Source organism: Rhagoletis pomonella, unplaced genomic scaffold (assembly GCF_013731165.1).
Source record: "Rhagoletis pomonella isolate Grant_MI unplaced genomic scaffold, Rhpom_1.0 Rhpom_scaffold_00001, whole genome shotgun sequence".
Taxonomy (NCBI): domain Eukaryota; kingdom Metazoa; phylum Arthropoda; class Insecta; order Diptera; family Tephritidae; genus Rhagoletis; species Rhagoletis pomonella.
The window spans coordinates 33,567,526-33,582,909 of NW_023458555.1; the positions used below are offsets into that span (position 1 = coordinate 33,567,526).

Below are 15,384 nucleotides of genomic sequence, written 5' to 3' on the forward strand. Positions count from 1 at the left end.
CATGCCATCGATTACGCGAATGTAGCGCAAAAAGAGAAATTGACTGAATTACAATTGCGCATACGTCAATTACTTGATCAAGTAGATCAAATTACTAAGGAGCAGAATTATCAACGCTACCGCGAGGAACGTTTCCGTCACACAAGTGAAAGTACCAATGCGCGCGTTTTGTGGTGGTCGTTAGCGCAAACTTGTGTTTTGATCACTATGGGTTTCTGGCAGATGAGACACTTAAAGAGCTTCTTTGAAGCAAAGAAGCTAGTGTAAATATGCACGCTGAAAATTTGCATACGGCAAAGGATAGATTACGCCTTTTATCTGTGGGTATGAAAAACGGATTATGGATATAAGAGCAATTCTTCCGTGTGCCTACGAAAAATCGAACGAGAGTCTCCTTCAACCAAATTCATCAATCTCATTTTCTTACAATTTCAAATGCTTACTAATTCGACTCTAATACTAACACAGTTTACTAGGCGTTACATTAAAATTACATTACATTATTAAATAGTAAATTTGTTCCGAATAGCTACAAAACTACATACAATTGTATATAAGAAATATACCTTCTTCTGTTTTATGATCTGTAGTTATAAACCAAAAAATAAATAAAACTTAATTTGTTGTAATGTAATGTCTCTTTGTTACTGGTTGTCAGTGTTATGTTGCTATGAATAATAAACAGAGATGGCGTAGAGCGTCAGTTGTATATAAGCAATACCAATGATTGCATGGGAAAAAATTGCATGGCTATATGCAGACCGCGTGACTTGTAATCAGCTTTTCTTACTTTTGGTTTTTTGTATTTTATTGTAGAAGGTCTGAAATGATAACAGTATTTATATGTTTACATGTACAAAAATATTTATATGCATCATTGGCTTGACGCATAGCGAAAAAGTTCAAGCAGCATCCTACTGGTTAAATAGGAGGATCATTTAAATTAATGTTTTATGCTCGTTAAAATCGAAAATTATTTAAAAATATGTAATTAGTTACCGTTTTTAGAAGCGAATTTTCATATGCAGGACACTTCAGAGAAATTTGGATCAGAAGGGCTGGAGTATCCAATTATGACAATACACATTTAAATAAGATTGCCAAATACATATATGTATATATAAAACAAAATTAAATGGGTCAAACAGCTCTTGAATTCTTAAATGATAAGAGTCATATTTGCGCATGTGCACATATGTACATATTATGTTTGTACCTCAGGCAAGATGAACTACAAATGAAGCTGGGTGATAAAAAACCCTACATATTAGCTGATTACGCATACAAGCACATAAAGAGATAAGGTTGCAACGATTTCGAGACTAATTTGTAAAGCCAGCGAGAGGTTAATCTCTGAAGCACCTATACATTTGAAAATGAAAGAGCAAAAACAAATTGTGGCATAAAAGATTTAATAAAAATTGTTGTCGTCAGAAGTAGGTGCAACCAAAAAAATACGTAATTAATAACAAAGCTGTAGACAGATTGTAGACCAAATACGTGTGAGCGAAAATGAATGCAACGCCTTGCCGATAAAGAAGCAACAGCAGCTGGTAGCGGTGCGACCGTCACCACAATCACAAGACGCGAGCGCTTAGTTCAAGTAGCAAACTGTAGCTAGGAGTAAAAATTCGAATGAGCGCTAGAGCTCTTTACAGCTTATTTAGTGTTTAGCAAGACGCGTTCGTGGGAGGTTGAAAATATTCGAGTACTAGTTGTTTAAAGTGGAATCGAAACGTGGAATTTAAAAAAAAAATGAATGCATTCAAATGATATGACCACGAAATTGTACTTTGTGAAAATTAGAAATGAGTGAATCTACAAAGTTTATACAATAGTTTATATGTAAAACGAAAATTCAAAACAGAAAACCACTGATAAAATCGAAGGTAATGCTAAACATTCAGTGAAGAGTTCACTACAAATTAAAACTATATTATTGCGGTACGTTATTGCACGCCACCCCAACCACATTCGCCCGGCACCATTACTTGCAGCCACATTTAAAGGCCAACCACCGAGTAAAGTAGTCAGACTTTATCTCAATCAATCTCACCGGTTAGACGCACCGCGAGCCCAGAGGGAGAAATGTTTCGTGCATCGCAGATCGCTAGTGAGGAGAGTAAGTGCGTCACCTGAAAGTATATACACATACATATGTATGTATGTACATAGTAGATGTTTATTATTTATGTATGTATTTATGCATCATCATGAACTAGTGCAAATAACCACTTAAACCGCTAGTCATCTTTCTCATAAGCATATCAGATTCCAACTCTGCTAAGCCTTTTCATAGGCCATAACAGAGATTACCCATAATCGCTGTTAACTTTTAATACATTATATTGACTATTTGCCATTTATGTTAGTTCAACTAAAAGGCGGAAAACAGTTAAATAACAAGTGAACTTAAACATATTATGCTTGTAAGTATATTGTGTCTGCGTTTAAGCGCATATGCAAATAATTGCAGTTAAGGAGTATACAGCGATAAGAATTTTTTGATTTACAGCGATAAGCTGATCACATTGTGATTTGTAATAAGATGCGGTCATGTAAGGCCTCTCCCAATCAGTAATGAAATATAAATATGTACATATACATACGTATGTTAGACCGCATCACTCCCCATACAAAAAAAAAAATAATCGACACGGTTTATCCATTGGAATTATAAAATCTATTATATTTTAAGACGTCCACCAAAATATTTCGGAAAAATATTAAGATTTAAGCGAGCTGGATCGATTTGAAAATACCTCCAAAAAGGAGCTTTTCTAAAAAAAATCCCCTCAAATGACAAAACGGTTTAAGCTTAAAAAATTTACATAAAAATATTTAAAACAAAAAAAAAATTAACGGAATCGTAATAATGAGATTTTTGATGCTGTTTTCTACCTTTTTTCAAAGATTGGTATAAGAAAAACTTTAATCTCTTCCGATTTAGACTTGTGAGTATCATTGGAAAGTATTTTCTCTTGCTAATAAACTCATTCAAAGGATGAAAGAGATTCAAACTTGAATTAGGATTTAGGTATTGGTATTTGAAAAAAAAAATATGAGACACGAATGACTTTTTGCACTTAAATAAAAATAGTGGGAAAATACCTTTCTACCGAGATCCCATAAGTCTAAATAAGAATAGTTTTGGCCCAGATATTTTAAGTTTTTCGTAAATCAATCTTTGAAAAAAGTAAAAAACAACAGCATCAAAAATCTCATTATTACGATCCCGTTGAAAAGATTTTTAAATATTTTTATGCAGATTTTTTAAGCCTGTTTTGTCATCTGAGGGGACTTTTTTCAAAAATTTCTTTAAGAAACTATTTTTATTCATAAAAAACTCTAATTTGAAGGTATTTTCAAATCGGTCCAGCTCGCTTAAATCTTAATATTTTTCCTAAATATTTTGGTGGACGTCTTAAAATATAATAAATTTTGTAATCCCGGCGGAAAAACCGCAACTTTTTTTTTGTAGATGCCGTCTAATGTGTGTACATTAAACGGTTCCACTTTACAAGAAAACAAAAAAGGTCGTCTAACATACGGTCGTCGTTTTAAATTTTTCGGTGGCACCTACATACGTATGTATGTACATACATATCTACCTTCGGCAATACATTTTTTTTTAATAGTTCTACAAAATACTTCCTGAGCAAAAGTTTAATGATTTTTGGAGAGCTTTAATTTACTGACGTTAGGGTGGTACGTTGGAGTGATAAGAGCTTGCATATAGTGGGAAAGTACTAGAACCGGTTACTTGAGGTCAACGAACTTCAGAACAAAAAAAAATTCTCCTCGAGAAAAGAACACCGATATATCATACTTTAAGAACCGACTGTATATGCCGAAAATACTTATGACAAAAAATGTAAAAGGGAAAAAAACAAAAAAATATTTTTTAGCGAAATTGACTAGAAAAATACTTTTAAGACACAGGTGTATGGCGAACTTTTTTTCTGGTACGGCCTAATGTACAGAAGTATGTATGCATGAAAACTACATATTGAATTACCGAAAGCAATTCGCGCAGTAAAAAAATTAACTAGCTGTTGAAACAAAACAAACACGGTTGGTTCATTATAAAATTAGACTTAAACGAAAGCTACTAAAATAGCACGTCAAATTTAAAGAATTTACATAGGTATATTAAGTTCATGAACAATTTCAGATTTTAAATCGCAATTACAGATTGTGACATATGTAGTTATTAGCAATCATGATGTATAAAAATGAGATAATTTGGACAAAATGAGTGCAATACTGACTTAAAATAAAACGAGGCCATTTTTTTACACGAAATAGTTGTACATTTTTTCCTTCAAAGGTTAATACTAATTGTTTTAAGATGAACTAAACATAAAACCTTAAGTTATTCAAAAAAGATATGTATGTATATCTACAGTGCCGGACAAAAGTATTGGTAAAGAGAATTTTTCGCAATATATGCGAAGTGTTTAATTCTAATTTATTTTCAATATTTTTTAATAAAAATATAGTTCGTACTTCAAAAAAAAAACTTACAAACAAAATATCTAAACTTTGTGCAAAACTCAGGAAAATTCAATAAATTTGCATACTAACTTGCAACTTTCCATTCAGATTTTTTAGAAAAATTCCAAGTATGCAGTTTTATATTTATAGCCCATTCAATTTTAGTATAACAAAGTGCAAGTTGACTTTTGGCAATTTTTTAGTGGAAGGTGTTGCTCATTTTCTCCATACAAAAAATAATTGTCGAACATACTATGTATGGAAGAACCTGAGTGAAAAAAAATTTGCCAAAAATCAACGCGATTTTTTAGCAACTTCAAGCTTGCACTTTGTTATACTAAAATTAGATGAGCTATAAAACTGCATTTTTTTTTTTTTTAAATCTGAATTGAAAGTTGAAAATTAGTATGCAAATTTAATGGAGTTTTCTGAGTTTTGCACAAGGTTAAGAGATTTAGTTTTTATATTTTGCATTGAGTTTTTAAAATTATTATTTTTTAATTAACCATATTCTGGAAATTTCAAAGTCCTTAAAAAATGCTGACTACAGATGTTAAAATCTAAAATTCTTTTCTGCTCATATTTAGCCGCTACTTTCGCGAGCATATTGATTTTTGTGTGTGTAAAAATGACTGTCGCACGGCGTATTCAGACTAAAAAAAAAATATATTGCCATTTAAAGTTAGTGGTTTGAGAATGTTTAACAAAAACTAGTTCTTGTATGCGGAAAAATTCATTAGTTAAAAAAAAATGTATTTTATTTATTTCAATTCATTATCCACTTATGTATTATAAACATTTCAGCACTGCCTGCACTTTTTGATGCAACGCGCTCGCCTCAGCCCTTAAGATCAACAGATGACATCACACAGGCTGATGCCGGAACATATCTTAGAAAATATGAACGAAGGCTATCATTGAAATATGGACTTACAACATCTTTACCGCCGATTAAATATAAATACCCATTGGCTGTGGTTTTTGTACTTTTAACGAAATTTTTCGAGGCATTCGCTGCTAATGGCATTAGAAGTGAGTATGATTATAGCCATACATCGCTTTGAGTTTATACATACGTAACTACATTTAGCACCTATGTATGTACATACATATGTAAATGCAGATGTATATTTGAATTTTGTTGTAGATTGAAACTTCTAGGACTATTCTAGAGATGCTAATAGATTTCGTAAATTGAAGGTATTCAGCCTTATTAGAGTTTCATTTACCCCGAACCGGTTCACTTTTCACTTTTCGTTTCCATATATTTACTAATGGGCGGACTCAGTATTAGGCTGATTGCTTTGAAATTTGTTGTTGAGTTTATTTGAAAGCAAACTAACGAAATATTTTAAAAACGAATTTCTAAAAGAATGTCAATTATGACCTTTTGCTTTGAAACGACGAAATGCGTGAGTTGCCTTTTTCTTAATTAAATTTCAACGCACTTTTTAAATGTTCATCCATCTTATCCTAAACATTAGTTCGTCACGTTTCAACGAAACTTTATTTTTGCGACAAATTTACTTTAAAAACTTTAATATCAAATCTCTTGTTTCAGCTGTTTTGGTTTTGTATTTGCGTGATGATCTCTATTTCAGCGAAAACTTCGCAACGATTATGCTGCATATATTTAATTTCTTTGGGCAATTTTGTCCAATTTTCGGTGCTATATTGGCAGACAGTTATTTCGGCAATGTCCGCACGATTTCCTACTTTTGCATGCTGTATGCGATAGGTTGGGTGATGTTGATTCTAACGGTACTACCCAACATAGGGTCATCACTGATGTAAGTTTTATATGTAAATATGTTTTTGAATCAAGCGTATATGGATTAATTTTTTGGTTTGTTTTTAATTTCAGTGTTTTAGTATCCGTTTCTTTGTTATTCATCGCCATTGGTAATGGCTCCATACGCGCATGCATCACCTCCCTGGGTGCGCAGCAATTCAAAGTGCCAGAACAAGCTAGTCGCTTAGCTGAATATTTTTCCTTGTATTATTTTGTGTATTATTTTGGTATACTGCTAAGTAAAATTTTACCTCCTTTTGTGCGTGCTAAAACACAATGTTTCGGTAAAACCGACTGTTATTCGGCGGTATTTGGAACGCTAGGCCTATCTTTTGCGGCTTCATGGGGTGAGTATGATTTGAAAACATTTTATTTTGACGGATATTTTCGATAGTCGGCTTTTAAAAAGACAACGATCTTTGTTTCCAGTAATTTTTGCCATCGGACGATTTTTCTACAAATCCGAAAAACTCTCCGAAGAAAATATACTGATAAAATTTTATGGTTGTATTAAACACGCTTTGGTGGTTAAATGGAGTAGAACGCGCAAGGATGAACAACCTGCCTATTGGCTACACAATGCAGTGGGTAAATATGACGAGGCATTTGTCAACGATGTGTGCAAAGTATTAAAGGTAAATAGTTGGCTGCTTATTTGCATCTTAAACCGTCTATTAATGAAATATGTACTCACTTTTGTCGTCGACAGATCACTAAGCTCTTCTTGCCACTGCCTATATACTTCGCTCTGCTGGCACAGCAGGATTCTAGTTGGACATTTCAAGCTTCAATGATGAATACGACAGTGGTGAATACGATAACAATACAACCTGATCAGGTGAGTACTAGGCGTTATATTTTATATAATTTATTTGCAAATATTCGTGTATAATTTTCAGGCCAAAGCGATGGGGCCCATTTTGCTTTTCATCCTTATACCTTTGTGGCAATATATTTTTACGCCTATTATTCGCCGATTATTTGGCAGAGAATTGAAGCCACTTCATAGCGTTACCATAGGTGGCGTGTCCTCAGCGTTGGCGTTTATTTGTGCGGGTGTGCTGCAAGAATATATTTATGTAAGTTTGGCCAAAATCATACTATGGGCATGGAAAATCCTCACCTCATTAATATTCTAGAATCATCCTTATCGTTATGTTAGCATAGTTTGGCAAGTTCCTCAGTTCTTGTTACTAATGCTGGGCGAGTTATTGCTGTCCATTCCAGGCTTGAAGTTTGCATTTACACAGGCAAGTAGAAAGCAAATAACACCTCAAAACTTTTGATTATATAAATTACTTTATAGGCGCCGGCTTCAATGAAATCGGTGGTTACAGCTGCGTGGTTCATTAACAATGCTTTTGGCAATCTTATTGTTGTGTTTATAACAAAGTTGGATATTTTTGCTTCACAGGTGAATTAGTATGCATGAATTAGTATTCATACTCAATACATAATACTTTGGTAATTTTTTTAGAGCTACGAATACTTTTTCTATGCTGTTTTAATGATTGTGAGCATAATTATTTTTGCCATGCTATCTTATGATTATGTGCTGCATCAGCAAGCTGGTGATTTACTAGCGAACATTAACTTACTACAGTCAAGGCGCCATTTAATGGAGGACGATGATGAACCTACAACCAGCGCTGGAAGCTCCAGCAGTCGTAGAATTAGCATTTAGTTTGCATAAAAAAATTCCATATTAAAAATTCCATTAAATACCATTAAATCTAAATTTAATCTAAAATTTTAAAAACATATTGCAGTTCCAGTAAGGTATCATCCGGCAAATCTGTGCAGTGAACCGCGTTTAATGTTTTATTAACTCCAAATTTTGCACGCAATGTATGCGGACGCAGCTGTTTTGCAATTTCCTGTAAAGAAGTTAAAATTAGTACCACCATCTTGCAGAAAATCAATGCTATCATACCGGATCCATTGGTCCACAAAATTGTCTAAATTCCTCGTATGAGTTTTTATTTTCATCGGCACAAACGATTTCTAACGCCATACTTACACCGCTTGCAAGTTGTGCCACCATTGGCTGTATGAATTAAGAAAATATGAAGTTAGTGATACATATTATGTATGTGGCAATTTTATTGGAATACTCACTATATATTCTGGCAAAATACCACGGTATACTTCAAAAAATTCTTCACAATTCACGCGCTCCATTAAATTCATGCGAAGACCAGCAATTTTAAAGCCGTTACTGGTTATCTCAGTTATTATTCGACCTAAGTTCCCTTTAGTAAAGAAAAACAACAATTTTGTTACCTACATATTAACGTAAATATTTATTTTTTATTTGAATTCGAACACACAAACCTTCTTTAATGCAATGCGGTTTTATAATGGCCAATGTAGAATTTTTCAGTTGTAGTGTGGCCTGCAAGCCATTTTTTTGATTGAAAAAGAAACTAATATCCTATTGACAAAATATAATACGATTTAACATTGAAATGAATTTAATATACATATCGCCACCTGAAATGCAAAAAGACATAACAACCTCGTCGCTGAAAGTAAAATGCCGTAACTAATCAAAAATTCAAAATTCACTTTTTGATTGATACGATGGATTTCGTTGAACTAAAACTGCCCAAATCGTTTTATGAAAAAAAAAAATTATCAGTCACGGTTTTCCCATTTCAGTGACGATGGTTGTTACGTCTTTTTCCATTTCAGGTGACTATATAGTACCTGTTCTGCCTCCTCTTCGTTATTTGAGCAATAAATGCTTAAACGAATGTCTTCCCGTTCGAATAAAGTTACAAGCGGGGCAATAGTGTTATCTTTAGAACAATCTTTACTTTGTTCCTGGCAGGATTTGATTTTCTGTACTGCATTATCGGCAATGACTTCGAAGCCCATAGAGGGACCACCTATTAGTTGGTTCAATAGCGAGCTGCTAATCAAAAGTTATATAAACAATATACAAAACTAGTAGTTGCAACAGAGTGCACAAATCTAACTTACGAAGCTTCAACATTTGGTTTATTTCTTAAGAAGGCCTTCACCTGCTCGGGTGTGAATTGCACCATAAGTCCTCTATTAATACTAAAATTACAATCGATAAGAGCACAGAGTACGGCACCCAAATGTTGAACGCAGGTATTCTTTAAAAGCAGAAAAGTTCTATTCGAGATAAAAAAAATATTTAAGGCAGTTTGTTTTCGTAATGTAAGGCTTTTTAATACTTTGTGCGATATTTGTGGAGCGAGTTCTTCGTTATTTCATCAGCGTAATTGACTATATCAAATTGTCTTCCGAAAATGTTAATTTTTGAGCCAATAAAAAAATCACGCTCGGACAACTCAGGCATTTTGGTGCGCCGTAGGAAAGTGCGTTTGTGTTGTTGATCATACTAGAAGCCATATACATAGGTAAGTATGTACATAAAAAAAGGATGCTTAAGGATCCGTTATCTACATATATTGTAAGCTAATACTAAGCCTGTTTCAGTTACTTCAAGATTTACAGGAAAATAAGTGTTCGCCATTAATAAACTTTATGTAAGATGTCGCACGGGAACAGCTTCCTGTAAAATCTCGTGAATTCCTACAAATCCTGAAGTAACTGGAACAGGCATACTAATTACCACTTCAATTGCATTGCCGGTTGGGTAAAAAATTATAGTGAATGTGCGTATAATTGCTGCCTCCTCCTGATACCACTCCGCTATGAAGGATAATCGTCGATTGAATGCCTGAAGTAATTTACCAAATAAGCCACTGTCTAATACATTCACTGACATAGAACTTACCATTTACCTCTTTAAGATGGGTTTGTTTTTATTAAAAAAAGATGCTACAAAATATAATTTTCCTCTAAATATTGAAACTTACATATGTGAAGTAAATTGAAAATTACCCCTCTATTTCCAATTTTGGTTTCCCGGCAACCGGTGGGCTATTTATGACTAATACAGTACCATTCCAATTTTTAGCGTTTTCGACGGCTCTCAAACTATAACCGCAAAGTTTTATTCTTAAAGTGCTGTTAGACGTGGCAACGCAAGCGCTTTTCCTACGCATTTTGTTATGAATATGCGAAATCGAAAGTCTACTTTCCCGTGTTAACAACCAGATAGTCCTTTTTGCAGATTTGCAGAAATCACTTTCGGAAATAAAAATCGCAAGGTGTAACTAACTGAAATTAACCAAATCGCTTCGGAGAAACAATTTCAACTTGCTCGTGCTGCACTAGCAATTTTCATTTTTGCTGCATGTGCAATCGAGTGTTGCCTTGTGCCGCGATTCTTGGCGAATTTGTATAACCCCACGTCCCCATTTTCTACGACTTGCTGTCTTAACATATCACTTTCAAAATGGCATCAAGCTAATCAGATCGACCTGTAGTACGCAATTTAGATGTTGCGGTAAAATGAAAACTGAGTTGTCAAACTACCAAATGACAGCTGATGTTAAGACAGCGATGGTAAGAAATTCGGCAAGACAGATATGGTTTAACAGTGGAAATTCGTGATATCCACCTGACATTTCTGTCTTAACACAGCTTTTTTAACAGAATCTGTAGAAGGTGGAGACGTGGGGTAAAATTGTATAAATGTTGCGTCACATATAAAAAAAAAATACTTCTAATTAATTTATTCTCCTGATATGAACTATTTAAATACATACAAAAGCATTCCACATTTTGTGGTTGTTTTATGCGCATTTTAGCATTATCAACAAAATTTTCAGTCAGTAACTTTGTTATAAGCATAAAATTGTCTGGCAACAAAGTTGAAAGTGGAATTGTCTGCCTTCACCGTGTAAACATTCAAAAGTAGTACACTTTCAAAAGTAACTTTCAATGCAAGGAGCAATTGCTCTTGCAATCACTTTTGGAAATTCTTGAAAAACTTTTCAAAAGAACTTGAACATGCCACGTCTAACAGCTACTTTAAGGATTATTGGGGAAACTTTCCTATATGGACGGTGGTTGTTATTGTTGTAGCGGCCACTAAACCCCGCTCGGGTTCGCCCATCCATCAACGTTATCGTCTGTTTCAGCTAAGGGGAAGCCCAGGAAGTGCGCAAATTCAACAGGATCTGTCCATAGGGACAGAGCCGTCAGCTGGGTGAGGTTTTTGTGGTGTTGAAGTGTTTTAAAAAATGTGCAAACTTTTAACAGGAAAAAACAGCCAAATTTTTAATTTGTATTAAGCCTGTTCTTTTACCAAAAAAAAAAAAAAAACAAGTTACTAACGAAGAAAATCGATGGATATAAACAAGAGTAGTGAATAGTCAAATGAAAATGCGTAATGATTTTTCCCCAGTTAAAGTTTGATTTTTTTTTTTTCTTAAAACTTCTCCACTAAATACCTCATTATTTTGAAGGGATATGGATTTTTAAAAAACGGCATCGTAATCTAGAGCACAAAATTAAGTTTACGTGCTTGGCCGTGATATTTCGAAGTTTACCTAGTGTTATTTTATTTACTTTATTTTTATTTATTTATGTTATGAAAGCTTAAATAATAAATTATTAAATGAACTAAAAAGAAACGCAGCGCTAGCAACGGAGGCTTTCGGCTGCAACCTAGTGTTATTATACAAAACGACTTCATAAGTTTAGGCGTATTATTTATTTCTTTTCAAAGCGCTTATATTTCACAATTTAACATTTTTGTCAATACGGAAACAGTTCAGTAGGAGTATCTTAAAATGGCTGTGTTAAGTGAATTATGAAAACATGCGTTGCTAAAAAATAAATACATATTTGAATTGAATTGCAACATGAAATGCTTTTAAAGTTTATAGTAATTGGAGCTTTTTTTATTTTTGCTATAAATTTGACTTCGTTACTTTTTGTTAAAAAAAGATAACAAATTGTATGTATTTGGGTAAGTATTAATACTTTTTATCAAATTCTTGCCAATTTCCATATTTCATTTTAAATTGTGTTTGCTCACAAATTTGCTACGCTTTGCGCAAACAGACTAAACTTGTTGTTATGTATAAAATTTAAAATATGTATTTCTCATCAATGTAAAAATATTGGATAAACGGTTGTTGAATCGCATGCGATTTCCTTTATTTACAGGAAAAAACTAATTTCCATAATCAACGCTATGTTTGGGTGCTTTCCAAAACGTCAAAATACAAAGCATCAGTCCCTTTTATTTCTAAACGGCACTAGAAGAAAAAGTCTAACTTGCGCAACCAAATTGAAAATTAGCATCTAACCGTGGTTGCGCGCATTTGGCTTTACAATCTGCTGAAGCTTAGAAATAAAAGAGACTGATGCTTTGTATTTTGACGTTTTGGAATGCACCCTTTGTTTTTCTTTTGAATATGTGTCGGGTGTGTTCCAAAACGTCAAAAACAAAGCAAGCATCAGTCACTTTTATTTCTAAACCGCACTAGAAGAAGTCTAACTTGTGCAACCTAGTAGAAAACTAGCATCTAACCGTGGCTGCGCACATTTGGCAATACAATATACAAGAGGTTTAGAAATAAAAGACTGATGCTTTTTATTTTGACGTTTTGGAATGCACCCGTACTTATGTAGGTTTTATGCAAATCGAGTGACTAATAGTACGGTGCACATACTTCTGGCTTATAAATTCTATATATTATGTTATTACTCGCGTACCTTAGTGAAAGTTTACCTCAAAACAAATGAAAAAAAGGAATTGTATTGTTTATGATTTAGCATCATTTTACATACTAAATTTGAAATGATTTTTTAATTGAAGTTGGTCAAATATTGTTTGATTTTTCTTTTCCCACTCTCCTGGAAAAAATATTTATTTATATTAATAGGGGTTTTTAATGTATAGTTTGGAGTTTCTTTTTGTGATCATTTGTGATCTTCTCTTGTTAAGGTTCCATTTACTTCTGCACTACATATTTCAAATGTTTAACCAATTATTAAACTATTTTTGCTCAGCATCTGCAGCTGCTGGCTTTTCTTCTTGTACATTCTCCTTTTCCTTTTCCTCATCCGAAGAATCTTCGTCATTTTTGGATAAGCTGGGGATATCATCATCTGAATCTTCGTCTTCTAGACCCATGTCGTCGAATTTTTTGTCCCATGACGAATTAAATAAGTTATTAAAAGGGGCTTCAGGTTCACCCTCTGAAAAAAATGTTAAATGCATTTTCATTTATTTTTAAGCCTAGGTGATAGCTTTTTATATTTACCATCCTCATCATCGGACTCATTTTTCCACTTTGCGAAATTCGCTTTCAAGAAGTGCAATTTGATTTTATCGTTGGTGAGGCTGGGCCAGTAGGGACCTTTTTCTTTCTGTAATGTGTTAATAAATACTTCATATATGGCATTATATAGAAAAACAATTAAAACAAATACTGTCGCAACTATGGATTTAAAGCTCAAACTTTTAAAACATCAGCTAACTTTATCCAACTTTTTTAAATATTGCTCCAGCAAATTGTAAAATGTTTCCTTTTTATGATAAAAGTTTAACAAATTTTACTTTTTACCCAAATGAAGGCCGTAAAATTTATAAATGCACATTTATTCTCACCTTGTAAATAGTGAATTCCAAGCAACGCCCAATGTTCTTGCTCGTCACCCTTTCCGGATCCACGTTGTGTAGGAAATTTAGCGTTACTTCATATTTTTTGGAGGCGTCTAAGGCGTTAACACCCTTGAAAGTGAAACTATTCTCTGTCACTCTAAAAATAAGATTATTTGTGCTTGGCTAATAAGTTTTAGATAAGAATGCAACTATCGCTTACTTATGTTCAATGTTGGTGCATTCAACGTCGATGATTACATAGAGCAGATCAAATCGTTGGGCCCATGAAACTGGTGGATATATTGTTCTGTTGGATATATTAAAATATAAATATTTTGTATGTTTAGCATTTGTGCCACTACTTAATTTAGTGCTAAACGATCGTTAAACTATTGTCATAAATGCTACAGATGGAATCAACAAAAGTAGTGCAAAAAGTGGCCCCGTTGCTCCGCTCCGTAAGTTTTAAATTACTCCGTCTCAAACACCTTTGCTGGACTTTTAACTTATGACTCAAATAACAATAAATAAGTGTTTGTACATGTGTACATGTTCATATTGTTCACTAGCTCGCCGGCTAGCAACCCAAGCTTTACACATACCGGATCAAAGAAGTAATTTTCATAACCTAATTTAATTACATACATTAAATTCTTAATTTGGCATTCCAAATTTCAAAGGTATTAAAAACTTGTATATTGTGGAAGAGTTTAAAAAACATGCAACGTACAATTTCTGGGCGGCGTATTTAGAACTGTTCGAGAAAATGCTTCTTAACATAACCTAAAAAGTTTGAAGAAGTGCTGTGGTCATAGACCGCACTGCCTTGGCAGCTTTGTATGAATTTAATTTACAAAGTTTATATTAGTGCCCGACTTCTTTTTTGCATACTCATATAATTTAAATACACAAAACGGACTCCAAAGGAATATGATGCCCCATTGTAGGGACTCAAATAATCAAAATAACCAAATTGTAGTCACTGCCGCCGCAACCGTCGCTGCTTATGATGGTCTTTATACCAACAAAACGCACACCCGCTTATGGTGCATGCATTTTCACGCTACGCCAGCCGCTTTTCATCATACGATTTAATTCACTTACCCCGTTGTTTCCGACATATTTCCAAAATGTATTTTAAAATTACTTTGCGATCAACGCTATTCGTAATCGAGATTAGTACGTTTTTGTGGCTAATTTCACTTCTAATACTCAGGAAATAGTAGTTCGATTGCTCGCACCCGCAAAAAAAGACGAATAAAAGAAGCGAAAATTTGGCTCGTTCTTCTTTGTGAAGTTTCAGAGTTGCAATGAGTACAGGGTGACGCGCCAAAAAATGCATGTTGTTCGTGGAGTTACCATTTCTAAAAATTAATCTAACAGGTCTATTCTGCGCGGGTAATAAATAGCCTGTTCCCGTACTTCACGATTTCAAGGATTTGCAGGTTTTACAGGAACAGCTGAACGTGGCATACGGGAACGACTTTGGACTAAATCCTGCAAAACCTGCAAATCGTAGACGTTCTTGAACGCACTAAAAGATAGGCACACCAGCAAATCACTTTCATTTGGACCGAAATTTATTCTTCTCTTA

The 15,384-nt window shown here is 33.8% G+C and overlaps 4 protein-coding genes across 7 annotated transcripts; 2 read left to right on the forward strand and 2 right to left on the reverse strand.

The window, feature by feature from the left end:
• Nucleotides 1-718, forward strand: LOC118744674 (transmembrane emp24 domain-containing protein eca; the record flags this gene model as incomplete). Its single annotated transcript, XM_036477894.1, has 1 exon — nt 1-718. A coding segment is annotated over one exon (267 nt), but the record flags the coding sequence as incomplete, so codon positions are not given.
• Nucleotides 719-2,040: 1,322 nt separating this feature from the next.
• Nucleotides 2,041-8,027, forward strand: LOC118743028 (solute carrier family 15 member 2). The gene is made up of 10 exons (XM_036475498.1): nt 2,041-2,122; nt 5,302-5,529; nt 6,059-6,287; nt 6,362-6,636; nt 6,719-6,924; nt 6,999-7,127; nt 7,189-7,368; nt 7,429-7,539; nt 7,596-7,703; nt 7,767-8,027. The coding sequence occupies exons 1-10, from the start codon at nt 2,089-2,091 to the stop codon at nt 7,971-7,973; spliced, it is 1,707 nt and encodes a 568-aa protein (XP_036331391.1). The 5' UTR covers nt 2,041-2,088; the 3' UTR covers nt 7,974-8,027.
• LOC118743044 (nucleoside diphosphate kinase 7) lies at nt 7,944-10,461 on the reverse strand. 4 transcript variants are annotated; one of them, XM_036475538.1, is made up of 10 exons: nt 10,169-10,461; nt 10,062-10,105; nt 9,897-10,004; nt 9,496-9,662; nt 9,275-9,433; nt 8,999-9,206; nt 8,624-8,723; nt 8,408-8,541; nt 8,223-8,336; nt 8,029-8,166 (listed from the first exon to the last, which is right to left on the reverse strand). In XM_036475538.1, the coding sequence occupies exons 2-10, from the start codon at nt 10,062-10,064 to the stop codon at nt 8,029-8,031; spliced, it is 1,131 nt and encodes a 376-aa protein (XP_036331431.1). In that variant the 5' UTR covers nt 10,065-10,105; nt 10,169-10,461. The 4 variants fall into 4 exon arrangements, with proteins under 4 accessions (XP_036331423.1, XP_036331431.1, XP_036331415.1 ...); XM_036475522.1 differs by having other exon boundaries at nt 10,062-10,070; nt 10,144-10,461; XM_036475530.1 differs by having other exon boundaries at nt 7,944-8,166; nt 10,062-10,461.
• Nucleotides 10,462-11,869: 1,408 nt separating this feature from the next.
• Nucleotides 11,870-15,088, reverse strand: LOC118743078 (uncharacterized protein CG16817). Its single transcript, XM_036475571.1, has 5 exons — nt 14,895-15,088; nt 14,011-14,097; nt 13,797-13,947; nt 13,450-13,555; nt 11,870-13,384 (listed from the first exon to the last, which is right to left on the reverse strand). Exons 1-5 carry the CDS (start codon nt 14,909-14,911, stop codon nt 13,182-13,184), a joined length of 564 nt encoding a protein of 187 aa, XP_036331464.1. The 5' UTR covers nt 14,912-15,088; the 3' UTR covers nt 11,870-13,181.
• Nucleotides 15,089-15,384: the final 296 nt, after the last annotated feature.

Coding starts and splice junctions, on each gene's coding strand:
- LOC118743028 (XM_036475498.1), top strand. CDS start 2,089: ATGTTTCGTGCATCGCAGATCGCTAGTGAGGAGA. Junction 2,123..5,301: donor GCAGATCGCTAGTGAGGAGA/GTAAGTGCGTCA, acceptor TAAACATTTCAG/CACTGCCTGCACTTTTTGAT. Junction 7,128..7,188: donor TAACAATACAACCTGATCAG/GTGAGTACTAGG, acceptor TATAATTTTCAG/GCCAAAGCGATGGGGCCCAT.
- LOC118743044 (XM_036475530.1), bottom strand. Junction 8,337..8,407: donor GTATTTTGCCAGAATATATA/GTGAGTATTCCA, acceptor TAATTCATACAG/CCAATGGTGGCACAACTTGC. Junction 8,167..8,222: donor TTTGTGGACCAATGGATCCG/GTATGATAGCAT, acceptor ACTTCTTTACAG/GAAATTGCAAAACAGCTGCG.
- LOC118743078 (XM_036475571.1), bottom strand. Junction 13,556..13,796: donor TGGAATTCACTATTTACAAG/GTGAGAATAAAT, acceptor AACACATTACAG/AAAGAAAAAGGTCCCTACTG. Junction 13,385..13,449: donor TGAGTCCGATGATGAGGATG/GTAAATATAAAA, acceptor CATTTTTTTCAG/AGGGTGAACCTGAAGCCCCT.